Genomic DNA, 18,453 nt, shown 5'->3' on the forward strand with positions numbered 1-18,453 from the left:
GTTGCGGATAGATGTTGCAGGATGGGTTTATGTTGTTGCCTTCTCGAAGGCACCCTGAAATGGGATGAGGTGTGGTGCTGCTCTTATCCAGGTGCTGTGGACACCAGCACAGTCTGGGTTGATCCACACAAGCATCCTGGAGAGAAGCTGCTTATACAAGGCTTGCTGATGCTGAGAAAGCTTGGATTTGGGAAAAATTCTGAGTCCTGATGGCTGCTGATGTAAAGCAAAATTATGTACCTCCTGTGTCTATCTGCTCAGGTCTTCATGTTAACCCTAGAAGTACAAGAAGCTTGGTACAAAGATTGGCCCTCGGTCATTTGGGTGATTATTTATGCAGGAACCCTTCGAACTGTCAGCAGTGGCTTCCCTGTTAAATGTCCCCATCATGGAACTTGGTCTCATCTAACTTGGAATGAGCTTCAAGAGGAATGCCAGATGAATTTATTTGGATTAGGGTGGATTTTTTTGTATTAGTGACAAAAGGAAAGAGGGTTCTGTTGGTGATGCTTGCAGAAATGTTGATGCTGTGATGCTGCCTGTTGTGGGTGGCATATTGCTGCTATGATAATGTGTTTTCTTAAATCATTACTTTACAATGCTCTTTCTCTGTGTCCTGTGTATCATAGGGCAGGGCAGTAGGCAAGGAGTGTACTTTTGGGTTCAAGTATGTTTATGCTTTTTGTCTTTTCTCAGCCCCAGTCTTTCTCCATTTTTGAAGTGGGACAATACCACCTAGTTGTGTAGTTACCTCATCCTGTTTGGTTGTGTTTTTCCTGGTAAGAGTTAAAAGCTACAGTGGCATCAATCAGTATGGGCATTTTTTGAGAGCTGATTTTGAGGAAAAGCAAAGAAATTGAATTCTGATTTTGGTTCCTGTGGCTTTGACAACAATCTGTTCTGCTGGATGCATCTTGGTGTATATATTTTATAAACCCCTCCTACGCTGGGCCAATGCCCACAGTAGTGGTGGAGGGAAGCAGAGTCCCTTTCACAGTGCAAACTTGTGAGGTACCAGGAGGAAGCCTATTGTGATGTCCCTGGGTTTCCCCTCAACCCCTGTTCTCGCTCTCTCTCTGCTTCTAAAAAAAATTATTTACAAGGATTGGCAACAATTGCCCAGAGGTTTTGCTTGTTTAATGTTCTTCTGCCTCCCAGGACAGAAATTGTAACACTTCCCTCCAGCTTCTTTTTGCTTTCTCAAGCTGTTTGCTTACTGTTACTTTCCAAACCCCTTGGTATTCCAGTCTTGGTGATGACAAGGTGTGAGGTTTGTGCTCCACCAGTGATGCTGACAGGCACAAATGTGAGTGGATTCACCCCAGCAGCCCAGGCCAAACTGCCCTGTGCCTGGCTTCCAGTGCTGGGAGAGTGTGTGCCATAATTTAGAGTGCACTCACCTGAGCCCCCTGGCATCTCACTTGCCTCAGCCTCTCCCGGGAAGTGTGCGTGGGATTGCACCACAGTGGGTCTTCACAGCGTCTGTGATTTCTTATTGTAAAAGAAGGGGATTGTGAGAGGAAAAAAGTCAGTACTTGTAAAAGGGGCTGTTGGCTATAATGACCCTCTTACCTGTTCTCCTTTCATGACACAGTAGTCTTTCCTGCCTAATGTAGTTGCATGCTTTGTCCACCTTCTGTGGTTTTTTCTTAAGTATGAACTACCATGGCTATAGAAAACTTTGTTTCAAAAGACAAAAACAAAGCCAAACCACAACAGCAAAACCAGCCCAAACCTTTGGAGCAGCAGTCTGTGAACCTTTTGGCTGACACATTTTCTGGAGCTGGGGGGTGTGTGTTTGTGTTGTGTTCCCACTTTACAGTTTTCTTTTCCCCAATCCAGATTAGCCAGGCACCTCCAGAAAGAGGCACAGTCTCAGCACAACAACTCGGAATTCACAGAAGATCAAAAGGTGAGTACTGCTGTTTGCTCAGGCAAGGAGCTTGACTCAGATGTTGATGTGTATTATGTTTTTTTATCTTGCAGGCCAGAGACTTATGAGACCTTTTTTCCTCCCTCAATATACACAAACAGCAACAGAGCCCAGTGTGGCTAAAATGGTTGCTGTCATTAGATGTGAGGGATGCTCTGCTGCACTATTGAATGTCAGGCATGCTGGCCAGTGTCTTTCATAAACTGGGTATTTCTTTTTTTTTTTTTTTGATTAATGTTTGATAACCTACTTATTCGAGATTAGCACAATTTATGTTCTGAATGCAAAACATCTTGAACTGCAGATATTGAAGGTGTGTGAGGGGGATGAAAGCTTAACATGTAATACCTGACAGGGAAGAGTCCTGGCAGAATACTCCCTACCAGTCTCTTAGAATATTAGTTGTTTATAATCTTTCAGAATATTGAAATTACTTTCTTGTCTCAGCAACATACTACTGCAGTTCTGTGATGGGATTTAAGTGGACTCATGCACTCAAACATTTAGTGCAAAATAAAATCTTTTGAGATATGAGGCCCTACTAAATTTCCTTGTCTTCTATAAAGGCATGTTTTTCTTAGGAATAAAAAACTACGGGCGTATATTTTCAGATTTTCATGATTAAAAAAAAATCACTTGTTTGAGCAATGCTGTTACCTGAAAATTGACATTTGCTAGCTCAGAGTCTCACCAATGGGAATAGGATGCAAGAGCAATGGAAGCTGTGCTTAGGAATGTAAGTCCTGAAAACAAGTGCTGGCTACAGAAATTCGAGAAGAACTTGATGTGTGTAAAGAAGCTCAAAGAAATGCACCTTACATAGACTCTGAGAGAGGTTTGTCGCTGTTTCCTCTATGTGTACCAATATGAAAAGCAAAGATCTGGTCTTCCATGTTCTGCTTACCTTCTGCAAAGATGATAAAGCTCATGATTGCCTTAAACGGAGCCATAATTTTGGAGAAGAATTTGGTCCACTTTTCCTGATTTGTAAGCCATGAGAGCCTTGTTAATGTTGGACTGCTGTTTATTCCTTGAATGCTTCTGCTCTCCCTCCCTTGCTGGTAGCCTTCACCATCATTCTCACCTAGAGTCATCTTTACTGTGTGTTTCCCCTCTGTGAAGACTTTTGAAAAAGTAGTAACTTCATGAAGGTGAAGCTGTTAATCTCACTTCTGGAGACATCATCTCCTATGAGTATGGGAACCAGAACCACACAGGGCTTTGCCTCCAGATGTTCCCTGAGTCTTATGAAAAGGACCTTGAACCAGATTGTGGAAGTGAATGAGGTCAGCCATGAGGGAAGGCCTGGGGGGTTCAGGAAGTGGAGATAACTGACCGCAGATGTTTCATGCACAAGTGCTGTCATGTCTTAAGGCAGCAGTCTTCTGAAAAGAAAAAAGTAATGGCTGGTGGTTTTACATCCTAGCAGAGTGATCCCCTTTTCTAAAGCTGAAATAATTTATAAAAGAGGATGGCATTTCTATCACTTGTTGGTTTTTGCCGATCATGACATGGCTGATGCACTGAATCTTTGAGTCTGTTTATCAAATAGCAGTGCCTGTTTCATTAGCCACGTGCACAAACCAATTCCCCAACATTTTGTTGAAAGAACACTTTATCTCCTCTACCCTGAGGAATGATAGTCACAAAAAAAAAAAAAAAAAAAAAAAAAATTGTGAGTGGAGTTTTGCTGTTGCTTAAAAAAAGCACTTTAAACTCTGCACAGCAAAATCTCTGATGTAAAGCTCCTTGATGTGCTTGTCTTCCCTATTTCTGCAGGAGCTTGTCCAGTATATCATCTAGTCAGTATGACTAATTACTGTCATCACTAATATCATTCACATGGCATGTGGCTAGAGGGCTTGGTGCATACTGGGTTTGTAGGCAGTTTGATCTTCTTTCCCCCTGACCTTCTAAAAATCAGCTACAAATCAGTAACTTTTGCTCAACTGTTCTCCTGCCAGTGCACCCACCAGCATGCTTTCTGAGGCTCTGTATGTTATACGAGAGCCACTTTTTTTTTTTTTTAACTGTGGAAGAGTCTGTAACCTTTAGGGTTTGCTTATCTGATGTCACTGGCCAAGGCTATGTGCAGAATTTTGTAGATTGAAAGGCCATGAAGCTGATTATGATTATTTCTAGTTGCTTGATCTACCCTCAGTGCAGTTTTTTTGGTAGATTTTAAGTTAGCTGCTTTCCAAAGGACCATAAATACTGCTGAGAATTGTTGTGAGGCCGTCGTTTCATACTTGACCTACTCTGTGGGGAAGATGGGTTTCAGCAGTGATTCCTCTGTAGCAAGGGGATGCTACTTTCTTTACAGGTGCAGGGAAAGGACAAGACTAGGTTCAAATCCTATGAACTTTTACCACATTTGGGTTTATTTCATGCATCACAGGTGTGTTACTTGCTAATGTAATCATATAATCTGTTAATCTAAGAACACTTGACAGATACCACCAGTTTCTTTCCTGGTCATCCTGTGAACCAGTTATCATTTATCTTCTAATACATGTATTGTTTATGGTAAGAATTTAGGCTTTTAAATAGTTGTATCTCCCATTTTTGCTCCTAAAGAATCAGTTTTGAAACACTATATGCTACTTGTCTTGAAAGAGCAGACTACAGATTTTGTTGTTCACTCCTGTATTTTCAAATTGTGATGGGTTGTCATCTTATAACTATTGCTGGACATAATTCTGTATTTTTCGTTCTCTGTCTTAACTTGGGTAATTGACAGTGCTGGACTCTTCGTTAGTGATCGTGAATTTTATTGAAGCATTTCTCTGCAGATCCTGCAAACAGCAAATCATTGTGTTTTGTCTCCCTTCAACAGCTATAAAGTGGCTGTGCCACAGTTTTATCACTTAGAGGCAGCATGTGTGGAATACTAAGAGATACAGCTCCTGGTGAATTTACCTCAGTCTTACCATTTTGAATACTGCTGTTCACTGTTTTACCTCCATTCTCTAAAAATCCCGTCTTCATTCATGATCAACCACTGTGTTTTGTGATAGGAATCGTTCCAGTTAGGTTTGGCTATGTCTGTCAGCTTGCCTTCAGGTACCGTTACTCTCACCCAGTTCTCTGTGCAATAAATGTGACGTTTAAAGCCCTCTTCCAGCCACAGTTGTTGCTTCTTGTGTAACTGTTTCAGTGTTAGGCTGAGTTTTCATCAGTGTTACAAAATCCTGCTTCTGAAGCCATGTTAACTTGCTGAAATACAAGCGCCGTTGAACAGTCTTAGCATGATTCATTAAACTACTGGTCTTCTAACAGTCTTAACTCTGGTTAAAGCCAAGCTCTGCTCTGGCTCTGTGTTTGTGCAAACATCTTTGCCTGCATTACAGTTAGCACAGTCCTTACTCACACAACTCCTCTGAAGAAACCTTGACTACAAGATCAACTGACTTTTCCCCATTCTAATCATGACTTTACATAAAACTGAATCTAAACTATATTTAACTAGCTAAGTTAATTATGGCTTCAGTCTTTCTAATGAGATGCAGAATGTTTTCCCTGCTGCAAAAAGGAGCCTTTGCAGCAGGGATAGTTGCTGCTGAAAATGATAGCAGTGTTTAGCTGCATTTTTAACTTTTGGGTTGGGTGTGGTCCCTTAAAGAAATAGTTATGAATAATGCCTGCTGGGAGCTTGCCATATTTCAATAGATTCCATATAAAAACTATTCTTTACTATTTTAAGACTCCCAAACTCTCTTAAATTAATCTGTTTCTAGAGCCATTATTGCTCTTCAGCTCCCAGGAGCCAGAGGACACACATTTTGTATCGCTCTTTGTTCTGTGAGCGAGTTCCTAGTTCAGGCAGTTTTCGGAACACACAGTTACGAATCTTCAGAATAGGGAGTAGTGGAGTTGTTGAATTTGCTGGTGTATTGACACAGGAGATAGGGGATGAGCAGTGCTTCTTGGACCTCATTTATGGTGTGGGCTTAATAAGAGACCAGGAAGGGCAGAGCCAGGTGAAAATCTGTTTACATGTTCTGGTTCTGTGGTGGAGCATGGAGGCTGTATGCTGATACCCTTCAAACTCATAGCCCTCTTTCTGTTATGCAAATGGAGGAGTTTTGATCTCACAAAGAATGGACATGCTTCTTGCTCAGCAGTCAACACTCAAACCATTGGAACAGCTGGACTTTTGCAAATGCTGGAGCTGTGGTCAAACCTCAGAGATTCCCCTCCCTTCCCTAGGGAACCTGTGGACTCATTTCTTTTACCCATTATTTCACACCTTCCTCTTTAAGAATCTACCTTTGCAGAGATATTTTTCCAGATGTTCACAAATAGAAAAAGGGGTTCCTTTTGTTATACTGCAGCTGATTAGATGGCTGTAGCATGTTCTCATTCTAGGGACTAAGAATCTGCTTCTGCAGTACTGCTTGGTGTCCTCCCACCCAGCCTGGCAGTACATGTAAACAAATCCACAACAACCTCGTATGCAGTGTGGGTCTCAAAGTGAATTCAGGACTCTATGTGCTCTTTTCTGTATCCAAATTACCTGTGTTTTTTCAAGCTGTGCTGGAGATCCAGTCATGGGTCTCTGTTGCATTGCAGAATTTATTTTGGGGAGGAGGAAGTTTGTTGACTGAACAATGTGTCCTGTGTTAATAGGCATCACTTGCTGCTTTTTGGGAAGGTGCTCAGAAGAACTAAAGTTTTGAAAGGCTGCCATACAATGGACAGTAATAAAAAATTATGGAGATGAAAAGCCTGGCCTAGTGCCATGTTGTAACAATGTTAAGGGGAGATGCCAGCTGGGGAGGAATGGCTTCAAAAACTTTGATGAGCCTGTGGTGGCAGATGAAAATCAGATACCCGAGGCTTTTGAACACTCCAGCTGTTGGCTCTGCCCTTGAGGTATTGATGTGTAACCTCCTTATGATTCCTGAATTCTTTCAACTTTCAGTGTGACCTAAGGTGAACTGAAACTGCAGTCATTTAGTTTGGTGAAATTACTGGGGGTCTAGGAGCAGATTGAGAAGGATTTGTGACACCACTTTGGAGGAGAACCAGAACAGGTGATGGGGGACGCACCTTTGAAAGCATGTGTAGTTTTTATCTGCTGTTACCAGCCTCTTGGAGCCCAAGAAACATAACCCTTCTTTAGGACTTGACTGATACTGCATAGATTGCCAGGTGCCCATACTCTTGAAGTTCTTTGATGCTAGAATTATGCTCTTGGAAATCTTTTCCCCTCCTTGCATCCAGCTTGTGGAGAAGCTGGTTTTATACTGCCTGATTTAAAAGGAGAGAAGGAATTGCAGGTGTGTATTACAACTTTATTCTTCCTTCTGGGGGAATTATAATTTGAAAATAAACCTCTTTTCTTTGTAGCTTCATTGTTGCTGGTTTTCTTGCCCTATAAATGTTCCATGGAATATTTTGAATTTCTATCTGGCACTTATTTCTGCACATCATCTGAATTTCTCTTCACAAAAAGTTTTAGTCAATGAAAAAACTTGTGATGGTCAGGAAAAATACACTGGGCAGTTGTGTCCTCTTCGTGTCACTCGTGAGAGTCTTAAGTCCTCATTTCAGCTGGTAGTAACAGAAACAAATGTGACTTGCTGGAGAATCTTACTTTGTGAAACATAAAAGCTTAAAATTGTCTTCAAAGCAAGACTCCTTGCAATGGGCTATTCTGAAGCCCTTCCCTCTCTTCTGAAGTTTTAAATGAAAATGAGAAATTACTTCACAGTTCTGCTCACAGATATTTTAGATTGCTGTCAAGTTTGAATTCAGGCATATATTCCATGATTCGCTCACAGTTTAAATCTCTTAAAATCACAAAAATAGAGAGTTAGAGAAATGATCCACCTTTAGACTTCCTCTCCCACCAAAACCCACAGGAGTGGGCTGTGGTTTTTTTTAGGGCTGAGATACTGGGCTGCTGTAATGTCTGATGTGGGTGGACTTCGTCTGCTGAGGTTGGGAGCTGTAGGCCTGGCTTCTAAAAGGGTAAATCAGCACAAAAAACTCAGGTTCTCAGGAGGTAACAGGTTGCTTAGCTTGGATTTTTTTTTTTTTCAGTCCCTTATCCCCTGAGAGCAGTTGAGTTTATAAACAGTATAGGATGTGGTAGGCTTTATTACAGTTTCTTCAGAGTGAATGACCTCCATCTGTGTTGTTGGGCTGTAGGAGGGGAGTTAAGTTGCAGATATCTTTCATCTATTGTGCTTTCAGTAAATCCTGCTTGCCTATAAAAAAAGCTTCTGATGCTCAGTGGTCTGGTACTGAACAATAGACCTGAAACCTTGGAAAAAAAAACCAAAAACCAACTGTTTGTGTTTGCATTCTTTAAAAGTGTCAATGAGGACAAATACTAGTTTCAATACTAATTTTTTTTTTTCCATTTCAGAAAACCATAGCTAAAATTGCAACATGCTTGGAACTGAGGAGTGCAGCTTTACAGGTATAGCTCTTTTTCCTATCTGACTTCATACTTTAGCAGCAATAACTGTAGAGCTTTTTAAAACTTGTTCACTGTCTTCAGAAATACCCAAACTTCTGAAAATGGAGCGAACATTTGGAATTTCCAGGCTGTCGTCATAATGGCCCAGGTGACTGCCTTAAGAAAGGCTACAAGTGCTTATATGAGCATGTATTGGTGCTTGTACAGGAATTGGTTCTCTGCCTCATTTTCACCCTTCTGAACTGTTGGTCTTTGGTTCTCTGCCTCATTTTCACCCTTCTGAACTGTTTTGTTTCTCTTCCTGTGTGCAATGTTAAAAAGATCACCAGAATGACCCTTAGACTGATTCAGCTGCTTCACAATCATAATAGACCACAAAGAAGAATGTGTGTGTAGAATAAAAGTTACTTTTTAGCAGTCATGAAAACTGGCAGTGCTCTAGGAAAATGTGGGAAAACAATAATTTGTAAATTACTCTTTGGGTTTTTTTTTCTGGACTGAAAGTAGATGTCATGGGACTGGATATCATTTTTTCTCAGCACATGCTTATCCCCAAAACAAAAAAACAAATGACAGAAATTTCCAAAAGACCATGGATGGGGAAGGGATAAGTCAAAGGCTGGGTTAGTGGATTACCTCTTTGCCAAGAAAGAGCGATGATGGGCAAATTTTGCATCAAAGTTACTCCCAGCACCAGTAGCAAGTACTTCATGTTGCTGGACAAGGTGCTGCCTTCAGTTGTCTGAAAGGCTGGGATACAGCATGCTGGACTCATGAGGTGGGGGCTGACTAGTCTCTAGGCTGTGTAGAATTTGAAGAATTATTTGGTTACCTCTACCTGTCATTCTATTTTGATCTAATCCTGGGGTGTTTGAAGAATGTTTCATTTGCTTGGAGTCACTGTGACTTTGAGGAGAGCCTGCATGTTCCACTATGGAATAGTTTTGTGGGTCAGATCACATCTGAGAGCAGCAGCAGAAGCTGCAGCCATGTCCTAACCTGCCAAGCTGGAGAGGTGTATGTTATGCAAGACCACCTTTCCTTGCTGTTGATTCCCCAGCAGTAAGTCAAGGATTTTGTAACCTTTTGAGAGGGTACAAGAACTTCTTTCCTGCTTCACTTTGGGGAGGCTATGGTTTCTTAGCAGAGGTTAAAGCAGTTAGTGAATGTTCTCACCTTTTCCCACTCTCCTAACACTAAGGGCATAGCTGCTTTAATATCCTTACACAGTCTTGGGGAAGGTATTCACTCTTGGACAAAATCAAGAAAAAAAATCTCATTGGACCTTAAATGTTGAAAACAATGGGCAATCTTAAGGGATGCCAAGGGTGCAATAACATAATAGGTAAGACCTGACCATCCACTCAGAAGTGAATGTCCAGTGTCAATCCTCTTATTTCTATTTCTTTTTATGCCAGCTCTGCCACTTGTCTCAGAAAAAACTAATCTTACCAAACTGTTGGTGAGCTACCTCAGAATTAAAAATTAAGAACTTCTCTGTTGAGTTAGTCAGTTAGATAGGCCTACTGAGAAGTGTACATGTATGTGCCACAGACAGAGGATGAAACCATCATCTGAGCCGGAGAAAAGAAAGATGGGAATTCCTCTTCTATTTTCAGTGAGTTCTTGGCTGAGTTTTTCAAGCTCATCCTGTGTACTGTAATTTCTGCTAGTATCACAATGTTGGAAACATGTCTTGAAATGTGAATGTTCCTGTGTGCAGTAAGGAAAAATTTATAACGAGTTGGTTTAAAAATATTTATTTTTCAGTAGAGCTTGGAATATTGGATAAGTTTGTTCTTAATAAGTGAGAAGTGATGTAGTCTCTGCCTCACCTGTGAACCTGCCTTTTGTTGGGGAGATTTTCTGGGGGGATGTAGCTTTGTAGTAACTTGGTGTGCTTGAACAAAGGTGCTTCCTTTGTTCAAGAATAAGATGCAAGGTGCTTCCTTCCTTCCAAGGAAGCACCTTGCATCTTATTCTGAGATGAGGAGGGTGTATCTGAAGATCTGACTCTATTTTTTGTACTGTCCTAGTCCACCCAGTCGCAGGATGAGTTTAAGCTTGAGGATCTGAAGAAGTTGGAACCAAGTAAGTGGCATCCTTGTATTTTGAGTGCCATTTATCATGACAGGGGAGGACATGACAGCAGCAGGGATATGACTAACCACACTGCAGTTCAACAGTGATGCTGGGTTTAGGTGCTTATTCCAAGTGTCTGTTACCACACAGAGAAAACTTGATGTGTATTAAGGAATGTAATGTGAGTAATTTAAAAGTACAGTAACCCAAATGTTTCAGATAATATATTCATCTTCATTTTCAAATAAGCAGTTTGGGCGCTGCTGATTTTTGCACAAAATAGTGTTTTAAGCTATCAGTAGTACATTGTATAATTTACCTGCACATTTCTTATTTGAACTGTATTTCACCACTTTGTGGTCTTCATTCTTGCAGCATGACATTTATTTTTTTCTTCTAAAAGTATTTAACTCGTGCTCATGGTAGCCAATCACCTATCACCTCCCACTGTAATGTACCAGACCAGCGAAGATGAGAGTCAAAGTGAGGGTGTGAGTCAGTCTTTGAAGGGTTTTGTGTGATGTTATTTTTTTCCAGCTGATCCTGGAATGTCAATCCAGAAATAACTTTTTCATATAGGAAGTATCTATTTATCTGCTTCATTTTCCTTTCTGTAATGCTGGCTGCTTTCTTCTCAAAGCATCTTTATGATAAGAGCTTTCACATCTAAGCAATATTATCCTGAATGTTAATGTTTCTGCAATTCTTAGGGAACAGAAAATGTGGAAGAACTTCTTTCATGCTGACTGAAGTTGGTTATATTTTGCTCATGTCACAATTGTTACATTGAGCAGCATATTGGGGATGAATATGATGGGCAGGCAAGTGTTTCCCCTTCATGAGTGGGCTGAGCTTCTCTGCACAGGATCCTACAGGGGAGCTTGTTAAGAAGTGGAGCATTGAGCTAAGCTTCCTAGTATCTCTACCAAAACATAGAGTCCAAATCCTTTTAAACTGTTCCTTGAAAGTGCAAAATGAAGGTGTGTTACAAAATTGCTGGGTCTTATGGGTGAAGACCATAACTCAGGAAAGGATTTAACTGTGTGTTGAAATATTCGGTCTTCCTCACACTACATGTTGCGTGTCTGGCCTCTGAATTCTGACTTGGGATTTTTCTCTGTAGATTTTGCTCCTCTCTGTTTACAAAGAATTTTAAATGTTGTAATCATTGAATGACTGTGGATTTCAGACTCCATTGTGCCAATGCCCTGTGAGTGACTAAATGATGGAAGAGAGACGGGAATCTTGTCCAAAATTTCAATTATGGTGCAACAGTCCTGTTGTTTATTTTGCCCTCCATCACAGAACTGATTTTTAGCTGTCAAAAAAACTGCTCAGCAGTGTGAAGTGCATTCAGCCCACAACTCATACAACAAGCAACTTTATTAAAACTGAGGAAGAGTGTGTGGCCATCAGTTTTCAAATACACTGAGTTATTTTCCTTGGAGGAGAACGGGTACTTCTACAACAACAATTGAACTTGATGTTCCTAATGCTGCTGTCTTACTTGGACGGTTCTGGCCTCTTTCTTTCTGAATTGTGCCTTTGTTTCGTGTTTTAAAGTATATCTTGAATAGAGTAAATCTTAATCAGGCCAATACCAGCCATTTCATAAAATCCACTGTGAAGTGTTTTAATTCACATGTTGTCAATTTTCTTTTGCATCCCACCAGAAAAAGCTAAAAAATCTGGGCTGGCAATGTAAATGAGTGATTCCTTTGTTAGGTCAAGCCATTCCATTAGGGTGGAACAAAACAGCTATTCATATGAAACAACTATTAACACATTTGGCTTGTTTTAATTACTTTTGTGCCTGAAGCTGTCAGAATGGTTTTGGTGTTGTTATAACAGCCAGGACCCTTAGAATTACTTTTTTGTTTTCCCTTAATCTTGTGCTGTTGAGTTCTAACTTTTCCTACTAGAGCTTGCATTTCATGCAGATTTGAAAGTGAAGCAGTTGGCTACTTCTGTTTGTTTATAGGATTTGTCACTGAATAGTTTGTGCTGGAATAATGCTACAGGAGGTTCGATACATACAAATGGCTTTTTTGAGTGTGCACTGTGTGAAGTCATTGTTAACACACTGGATTTCAAATCCATTTCTTTGTGGAAGCTTATACCAGTCTTAGAATGCACACTACAAATGGATGGGCTGGGGCATCCCTTGTGCCTGGGTGATAATTATAAGACAAGTGGATACTGGGCTGTACTGGGGAGCTTGGTGTCTGAATTATTTTATGTTGTTTATTTAAAAAAAAATAAGTACAGGTATCAGAAAAAATCACTGTCACAGACAATCTAAATGGACAGTGGTCTTTACCAAGTTAATGTGTCCTGATCTTCTGGCTTATGTTGATAATTTCTCTTGAAATTATCAACATAAGCCAACTGCAGTTGGAAAGAGCCAACTGCTGATAAAATCAGACTATGAGGATGGTGAAGGGCCTCGAGGGGTAGCCTTATGAGGAGTGGCTGTGGTCACTTGATCTGTTCAGGCTGGAGGAGACTGAGGGGAGACCTCAGTGCTGTTACAACTCTCTCATGAGGGGCAGAGGAGGGGCAGGCACTGACATGTGCTCCACTGTGACCGTGACAGGACCTGAGGGAATAGCCTGAAGTTGTCAGGGGAGGTTTAGGTTGAAGATCAGGAAAAGGTGCTACACCCAGAGAGTGGTTGGGCACTGGAAGAGGATCCCCAGGGAAGTGGTCACAGCACCCACCTGACAGAGTTCAAGAAGTGTTGGGATAATGCTCTCAGGTTCATGGTGTGATCCTTGGGGTGTTCTGTGCAAGCCAGGAGCTGGGCTGTGATGATCCTTGAGGGTCCATTCCAGCTCAGGAGATTTTGTGATTCTATGCAAATCAAAGTGACACTGTCCAAAGAAAAGGCAACTTCTGAACAAGACCCTGCAGAACCCTATTTTAAAAAGATTTCTGTTGGAAATACAGCACAGATGGAGGCTGTGATGCTGTGATCTACCCATTAGTTGCACTTGTGTAGAATTTTCTGGGAATCATGTTCTCAAGCAGCAACATTACAGAGGGGAAGGACTTTTTTTCCCAGAAGTGAATTGTGTTTTTGAAAATGAAACAGAGATCCAAAAAAGCCCAAACCAACCTTTTAAAGCTTGGATGTCTTACGCAGCATTACAAGGGAGATTCCTGTTCGTATTAACCTCATTTTTTTTCCTGTGGTCTGATATTTTTATTTGAATCAACTGAAGCTCATACTTATGGCAGATGCAAAGAGGATTTTACTTTTCCTCAAAGTTTTATTGCTTAGCTTTTTCTCAGTGGCTTTGAGTAAGTATTTCACCCGGCTGAGTGCGGTGGACCTGTTGATCTTTAAAGGAGGACTTATATTGCTGTGTTACAACTTTGCAAAATTATTTGCTATTGGTGGTGAGACAAGAACTGAAAGCACTTAAAAAACTTGAGTCACAGCTTTGTGCAGCAAAAGGCAGGAGGTCTTGCTTCTGAGCTGAACATTCAGCACATTTGTTCCTGGCAGGACAGGGGTGCTCAGCCTCTGGCAGCAGCGGCACGATTTTATGTGCTGTAGAACTCTTTGCCTCTTGCCTGGGCTCATGTCAGTAGAGCTTTTTGGGCTCTGTATAGATGCCTGAAGTGAATTAGGAGGAAGGTTTTTTTGCTTTTAAGGGGACCTGGTTACTAGAAGAGGGGAGTCTAGCACTTATGGACCTTTAGAAAGTGGGAGGAGAGCTACTGTGATGCCTGTCTCTTCTGTTTAATGTGCCTACTGTCTGTAAAAGATCTCACTTCACTGAGGTTTTCCTCCTTGGGTGGTTTCACTTTCTGTTTCTGATGTGATGTATCTCTCTGAGAGCTGGGGAATTCTGAGAGTAATAAAAATCCCCTTCTTTTCCTGAACCTCAGCAGCACTGAAAGATGACTATCTGCTGTTGGTCAGCTGCTTTTCTGGTGGGAAGTGGCTGTAAGTCTTCAGATTCATGTTGAGATCTGCATTACTGGTCCCTCAGAGCAGAAGTCTTTGGAGAGAGAGACATGGCATCAGTTTATTCTCTCATCAGACCTCTGACTGAAGGCACTTTAAACCTTTCTCTGTATTTATGTATTGTGACTGTCTGGGATTAGGCACTGATTACCCTCTCATGTTGTAGCACAAAAATCAGAAAAAAATCAGTATGAGTAAAGAATGGAAAGACTTTTTGGTTTCTTTATAGTTTCCCAGAGGAATAATTTATTCTTAGAGCATTCAGGTGGTGTCTGGTAAGCTAATGTAGGAGCCCAGACTGGGTGATGGGAATGTGAAGGCAGACAGGGAAGCTGTCCTACACTGGCTGAGTTGTAGTGTGCTCAGAGGGGCCTGGCAATGGCTTCTTAAGCATAACTGGTATTTAAGTACCTCTTGGTATTTGTGTAATCTGAACATTGTTTGAAAAGAGTTTTGTTTTCATTCAGAAGTCTTCAGGGAAGAATTCCTCTGCTCTGAGAGTGCTTATGGTGAAGTGAAGCTCTCTGAGGAGAGTCAGGGGTTTTTCTCTCTGCTCCCCCTACCAGTCTGGGATATTCATTGTCTGGTGCCTCTCCCTGCAGGTGTCCTCTTGTAAATTTTTAGGCCCTTTAGCCATCATGAAATGCTTATTTCTTTCACACATCTTTGGAAGTTTATCTTTCACTGGTAGTTGTGTTTGGAAATGGCAGCTAAAGTTGGGATTGCTAAAATGTGAGTAAATTTCCAATATAAACAGCAGAGCCATTCTGCATGAAATTCTGAAAGTGCAGATGATGTCTCTGGGGCTTGGTGCCCCGATATTGTACTTTATCTGTCCTGAATTTCACCAATCTGCCCAGACATATGAGGGCAGATAGAAAGAAAACACAAACAAGCAAAGGCATCACCACCACCAAACAAGAACCCCAAAACACATGACTGAAGAAGTAGAAAATCTCACCTAAGATTTGTGCTAGCAGCACACTTGGTCTCCCATGGTGGCTGCCTGAATGTCCGCCCACATGTGTCAGCTCTGGAGATCTCAGTCGGTTTGGAGCTGATGCCAGTAACGCCACCACCCTGCTCTCAATAGCCACCAGTGATTGCTACCCTCGCCCCAGGGACTGTAGCTTTTTCTCATGAAGATTTTTGTTATTGCCACATTTATCTTCTCTGTCTGTGTGGGTGTGGTAGTAGTAATCTTGTACTGCAGTTGCAATTCACCTGTCTGAATGTTATAGTGATATAGGTTTGATCATAGCTGTGCTGGTGTTTAAAATATGAGGGAAGAGGGGTGTTTTTTGTATGATCTTATTATTTTAAGAAATTTATTATTATTATTAGTCTGTGAAGATGCTGTCAGAATGGACATAGCTGTGCAAAGTAGTAGAATTAATGCTGGCTTATGAGTATGGATTTTTATTTTTTCTCTTCTCTTCAGTCTTAAAGAATATCCTCACTTACAATAAGGAGTTCCCCTTTGATGTTCAGCCCGTCCCACTCAGGTAAGAGATAGCTTCTTGCATATCACTTCATGTACAGATATGTACTGAAAGGGAATACAGCCTGGGCTTGGTATGTACCTAAAACACATTTCTAGAGCCATCTGCTTGCCTGACTGCTTTGTATAAACTGGTTAATAAAAGACCTTTTAAACTCTGTTTGTCTAGGTACCACTAAAAATCAAGACCATACTTTTGGTAAAATCGGTACTTGGTACATCCCTACATCTCTCTGAAATTTCCAGTATCATGTCCTGGCTTTAGATTCTGTGCTCTCCATTGGTCTGAACTCCTGCAATCTCTATCAAAGTCTGTAGGTATAGGTAGAAGTTAAGAAGTATGAAATGACATTAAAGAGTGTTGTCCATGCTCAGGTGCTGGCTTGTGAATTGACAAGGTGATGGTTGAGTGTTGGTCTCATTTTTTTCTTTCTTGTGTTTTACAGGAAGATTTTAGCGCCCGGAGAAGAGGAACACTTGGAGTTTGATGAGGATGACGAGGAAGGAGGAGCTGGAGCAGGGTCTCCAAACTCTTTTTCTGCTAGAGTTCCAGGTAGGGGCTCTAGCCTTGCCATGCCAGCCTCTGTAGCATCTCTGAACTCTGACTCTAAAAAGCTTCTTTTTCCACCTGTGATTTGAAAAGTTTGAGTGGGAAGCTACAGGCTCATATAAACAAACCCTAATGCTGTACTGGAGAACCACAAGGGTGTCCAGTGAATTTTTTTTCCAGCAAACAGTATCTTACTGTGAAACAGTTGTATGGAGAACCTGTGAGGGTGGTACCATCTACCTCAAATAATTAGCCTTTAATCCTGACTCAGACTCGGTATTTTCATCCCTAGTGCGCTTTAACTATGTGAAGCACTTCAAATGTGTTCAAATGTAAGTTGTGGCAATGTTTCTCCTGCAAGAAGCAGCACATCTTTCTAGAGATGTGAGAAGTTATTGCTGCTTATTTTTGTGTTGCATTGTTTCGTGAGACAGTGGCTTAGAGTGAAGCCAGGCTGTGAGAAGAGAAAGAGGAGGTATTGATTTTCATAGCTGAAGTCCTTGTCCATGTGGAAGTACTTTGTAGAAACCACAAATTCTAGAGAAGGTCTTCCTGAAGCTTCAGGTTTTGACAATTTAAATTTTGTATCAGAGGTTCTTTAGTGTTCCTGGTTCCTTTAGTTCCTGGTGTAATTTCTTTGCAGAAGAAACAAGTTTCTAGTTTCAGATCTAGCTGGCAAACTTTGTGTTTCAGGAATGAGATAACAAGTACAGAAACCAGTACTGGAATAATGGTCAAAAGAGCTGGGGTGTTGCATTACTTATATCTGGAGAAAACAGATGATATTCAGATGTGATCCCAAGCACAGTGCTGAATATGGTCCCTCCAGGCTGACCTGATGTGGACATGCACAGTCTACAGCTATTCATGCCAAGCTCCCAAAAAGGCTATAATGTATTGTGATATTGATGGCTAACATTTGCTGTCTTGATCCTTGTTATTCACCATGATAAATCCATTTATGGAGATGCCTTCTGTCTGTCCCAAGTACAACAGGAAGACTCAAACAAAAGCAGTTTGCAGCCCTGAGGTGAGCCTTATGAGCAAAGTGAATTTCCCTATCTGAAACTGACAGAGTTGTGTTGCACTCCTTGCTTTGATGTGCCCTTAATCCATCCAGTACTGTCTAATTGACCATGGTCTTGTCTTCTCCATGTATAACTTCATTGTTATCACATTACCCCATTCATCTAACCCAGGAGCCAACAAAGGTATGAGAACCTTTTAGTATGTACAGTAATTTCTGTGCTCACATTCATGTAGCTGTGGTCTTCTTCATCCAGCTCTTACTGCCAATCCTCACAACACAATTTTTGGTAACAGTCACACTACTGGGCACCTATCTGTTGGACTTCGTTTGACTTCAGTAAGGAGAAAAAGAAAGGTCATGTTTGTTGATTCAAACAGCTCTTTAGAGATCCTCCTATACTAATTAATGAGTTCTGGGTTATGTTGTAGCCAAGGGTGGGTGTTGCTGGATTTTATTTAGTAGAATACACATTTTATGGGAAATCTTACACAAAGAGTATTTGTGTAGTTAGACTTCTGTGCTGTGTGGAGCTGAACTGACCAATGGCTTGCTGCCTCTAACAGCAAAGGTTTCCTGCCTTTCTCCTGGTTATATATGACTTTATTCCAGTGCTGTGCTCTTCTATAGACCATTTCACCAGGAGACTTAGCACTTTTTTCCCCTTTCTCTGAACTGGTATTTGGGAGTGGAGAGCCTGAATGCTCTGTGTCTTGCTGGCAGTGGGCTGCTGGGCTGGCTTACTGTCCCTGAAACCCACTTGGAGGAGGATACTTTTTGTCAGAAGGCCGCAGGGTTTGCTACCCCGACTTGTGTTAAAAGTCTCTGTTTCAGCCCGCATGTTCAAAGGATGAATTGAAGCTCTTCAGTTTTCGGTCTCAAGGTTGTTTATTGTATCTTATCTATAAAATTTTTCCTCCTGCCCAGCCGAGGTCCTCTCATCAGGACAGTCAG

At 41.3% G+C, this 18,453-nt stretch overlaps 1 protein-coding gene across 1 annotated transcript in view; it reads left to right on the forward strand.

The window, feature by feature from the left end:
• The window catches only part of AIDA (axin interactor, dorsalization associated), a 47,956-nt gene that overhangs the window by 1,978 nt on the left and 27,525 nt on the right, over positions 1-18,453 (forward strand). The window contains exons 2-6 of the mRNA XM_009097028.3: positions 1,843-1,912; positions 8,310-8,363; positions 10,400-10,454; positions 15,863-15,926; positions 16,369-16,475. Coding sequence (XP_009095276.1) covers positions 1,843-1,912; positions 8,310-8,363; positions 10,400-10,454; positions 15,863-15,926; positions 16,369-16,475 — 350 coding nt within the window. The remainder of the gene's footprint in view (positions 1-1,842; positions 1,913-8,309; positions 8,364-10,399; positions 10,455-15,862; positions 15,927-16,368; positions 16,476-18,453) is intronic.

This window comes from Serinus canaria, chromosome 3 (assembly GCF_022539315.1).
Source record: "Serinus canaria isolate serCan28SL12 chromosome 3, serCan2020, whole genome shotgun sequence".
NCBI lineage: Eukaryota > Metazoa > Chordata > Aves > Passeriformes > Fringillidae > Serinus > Serinus canaria.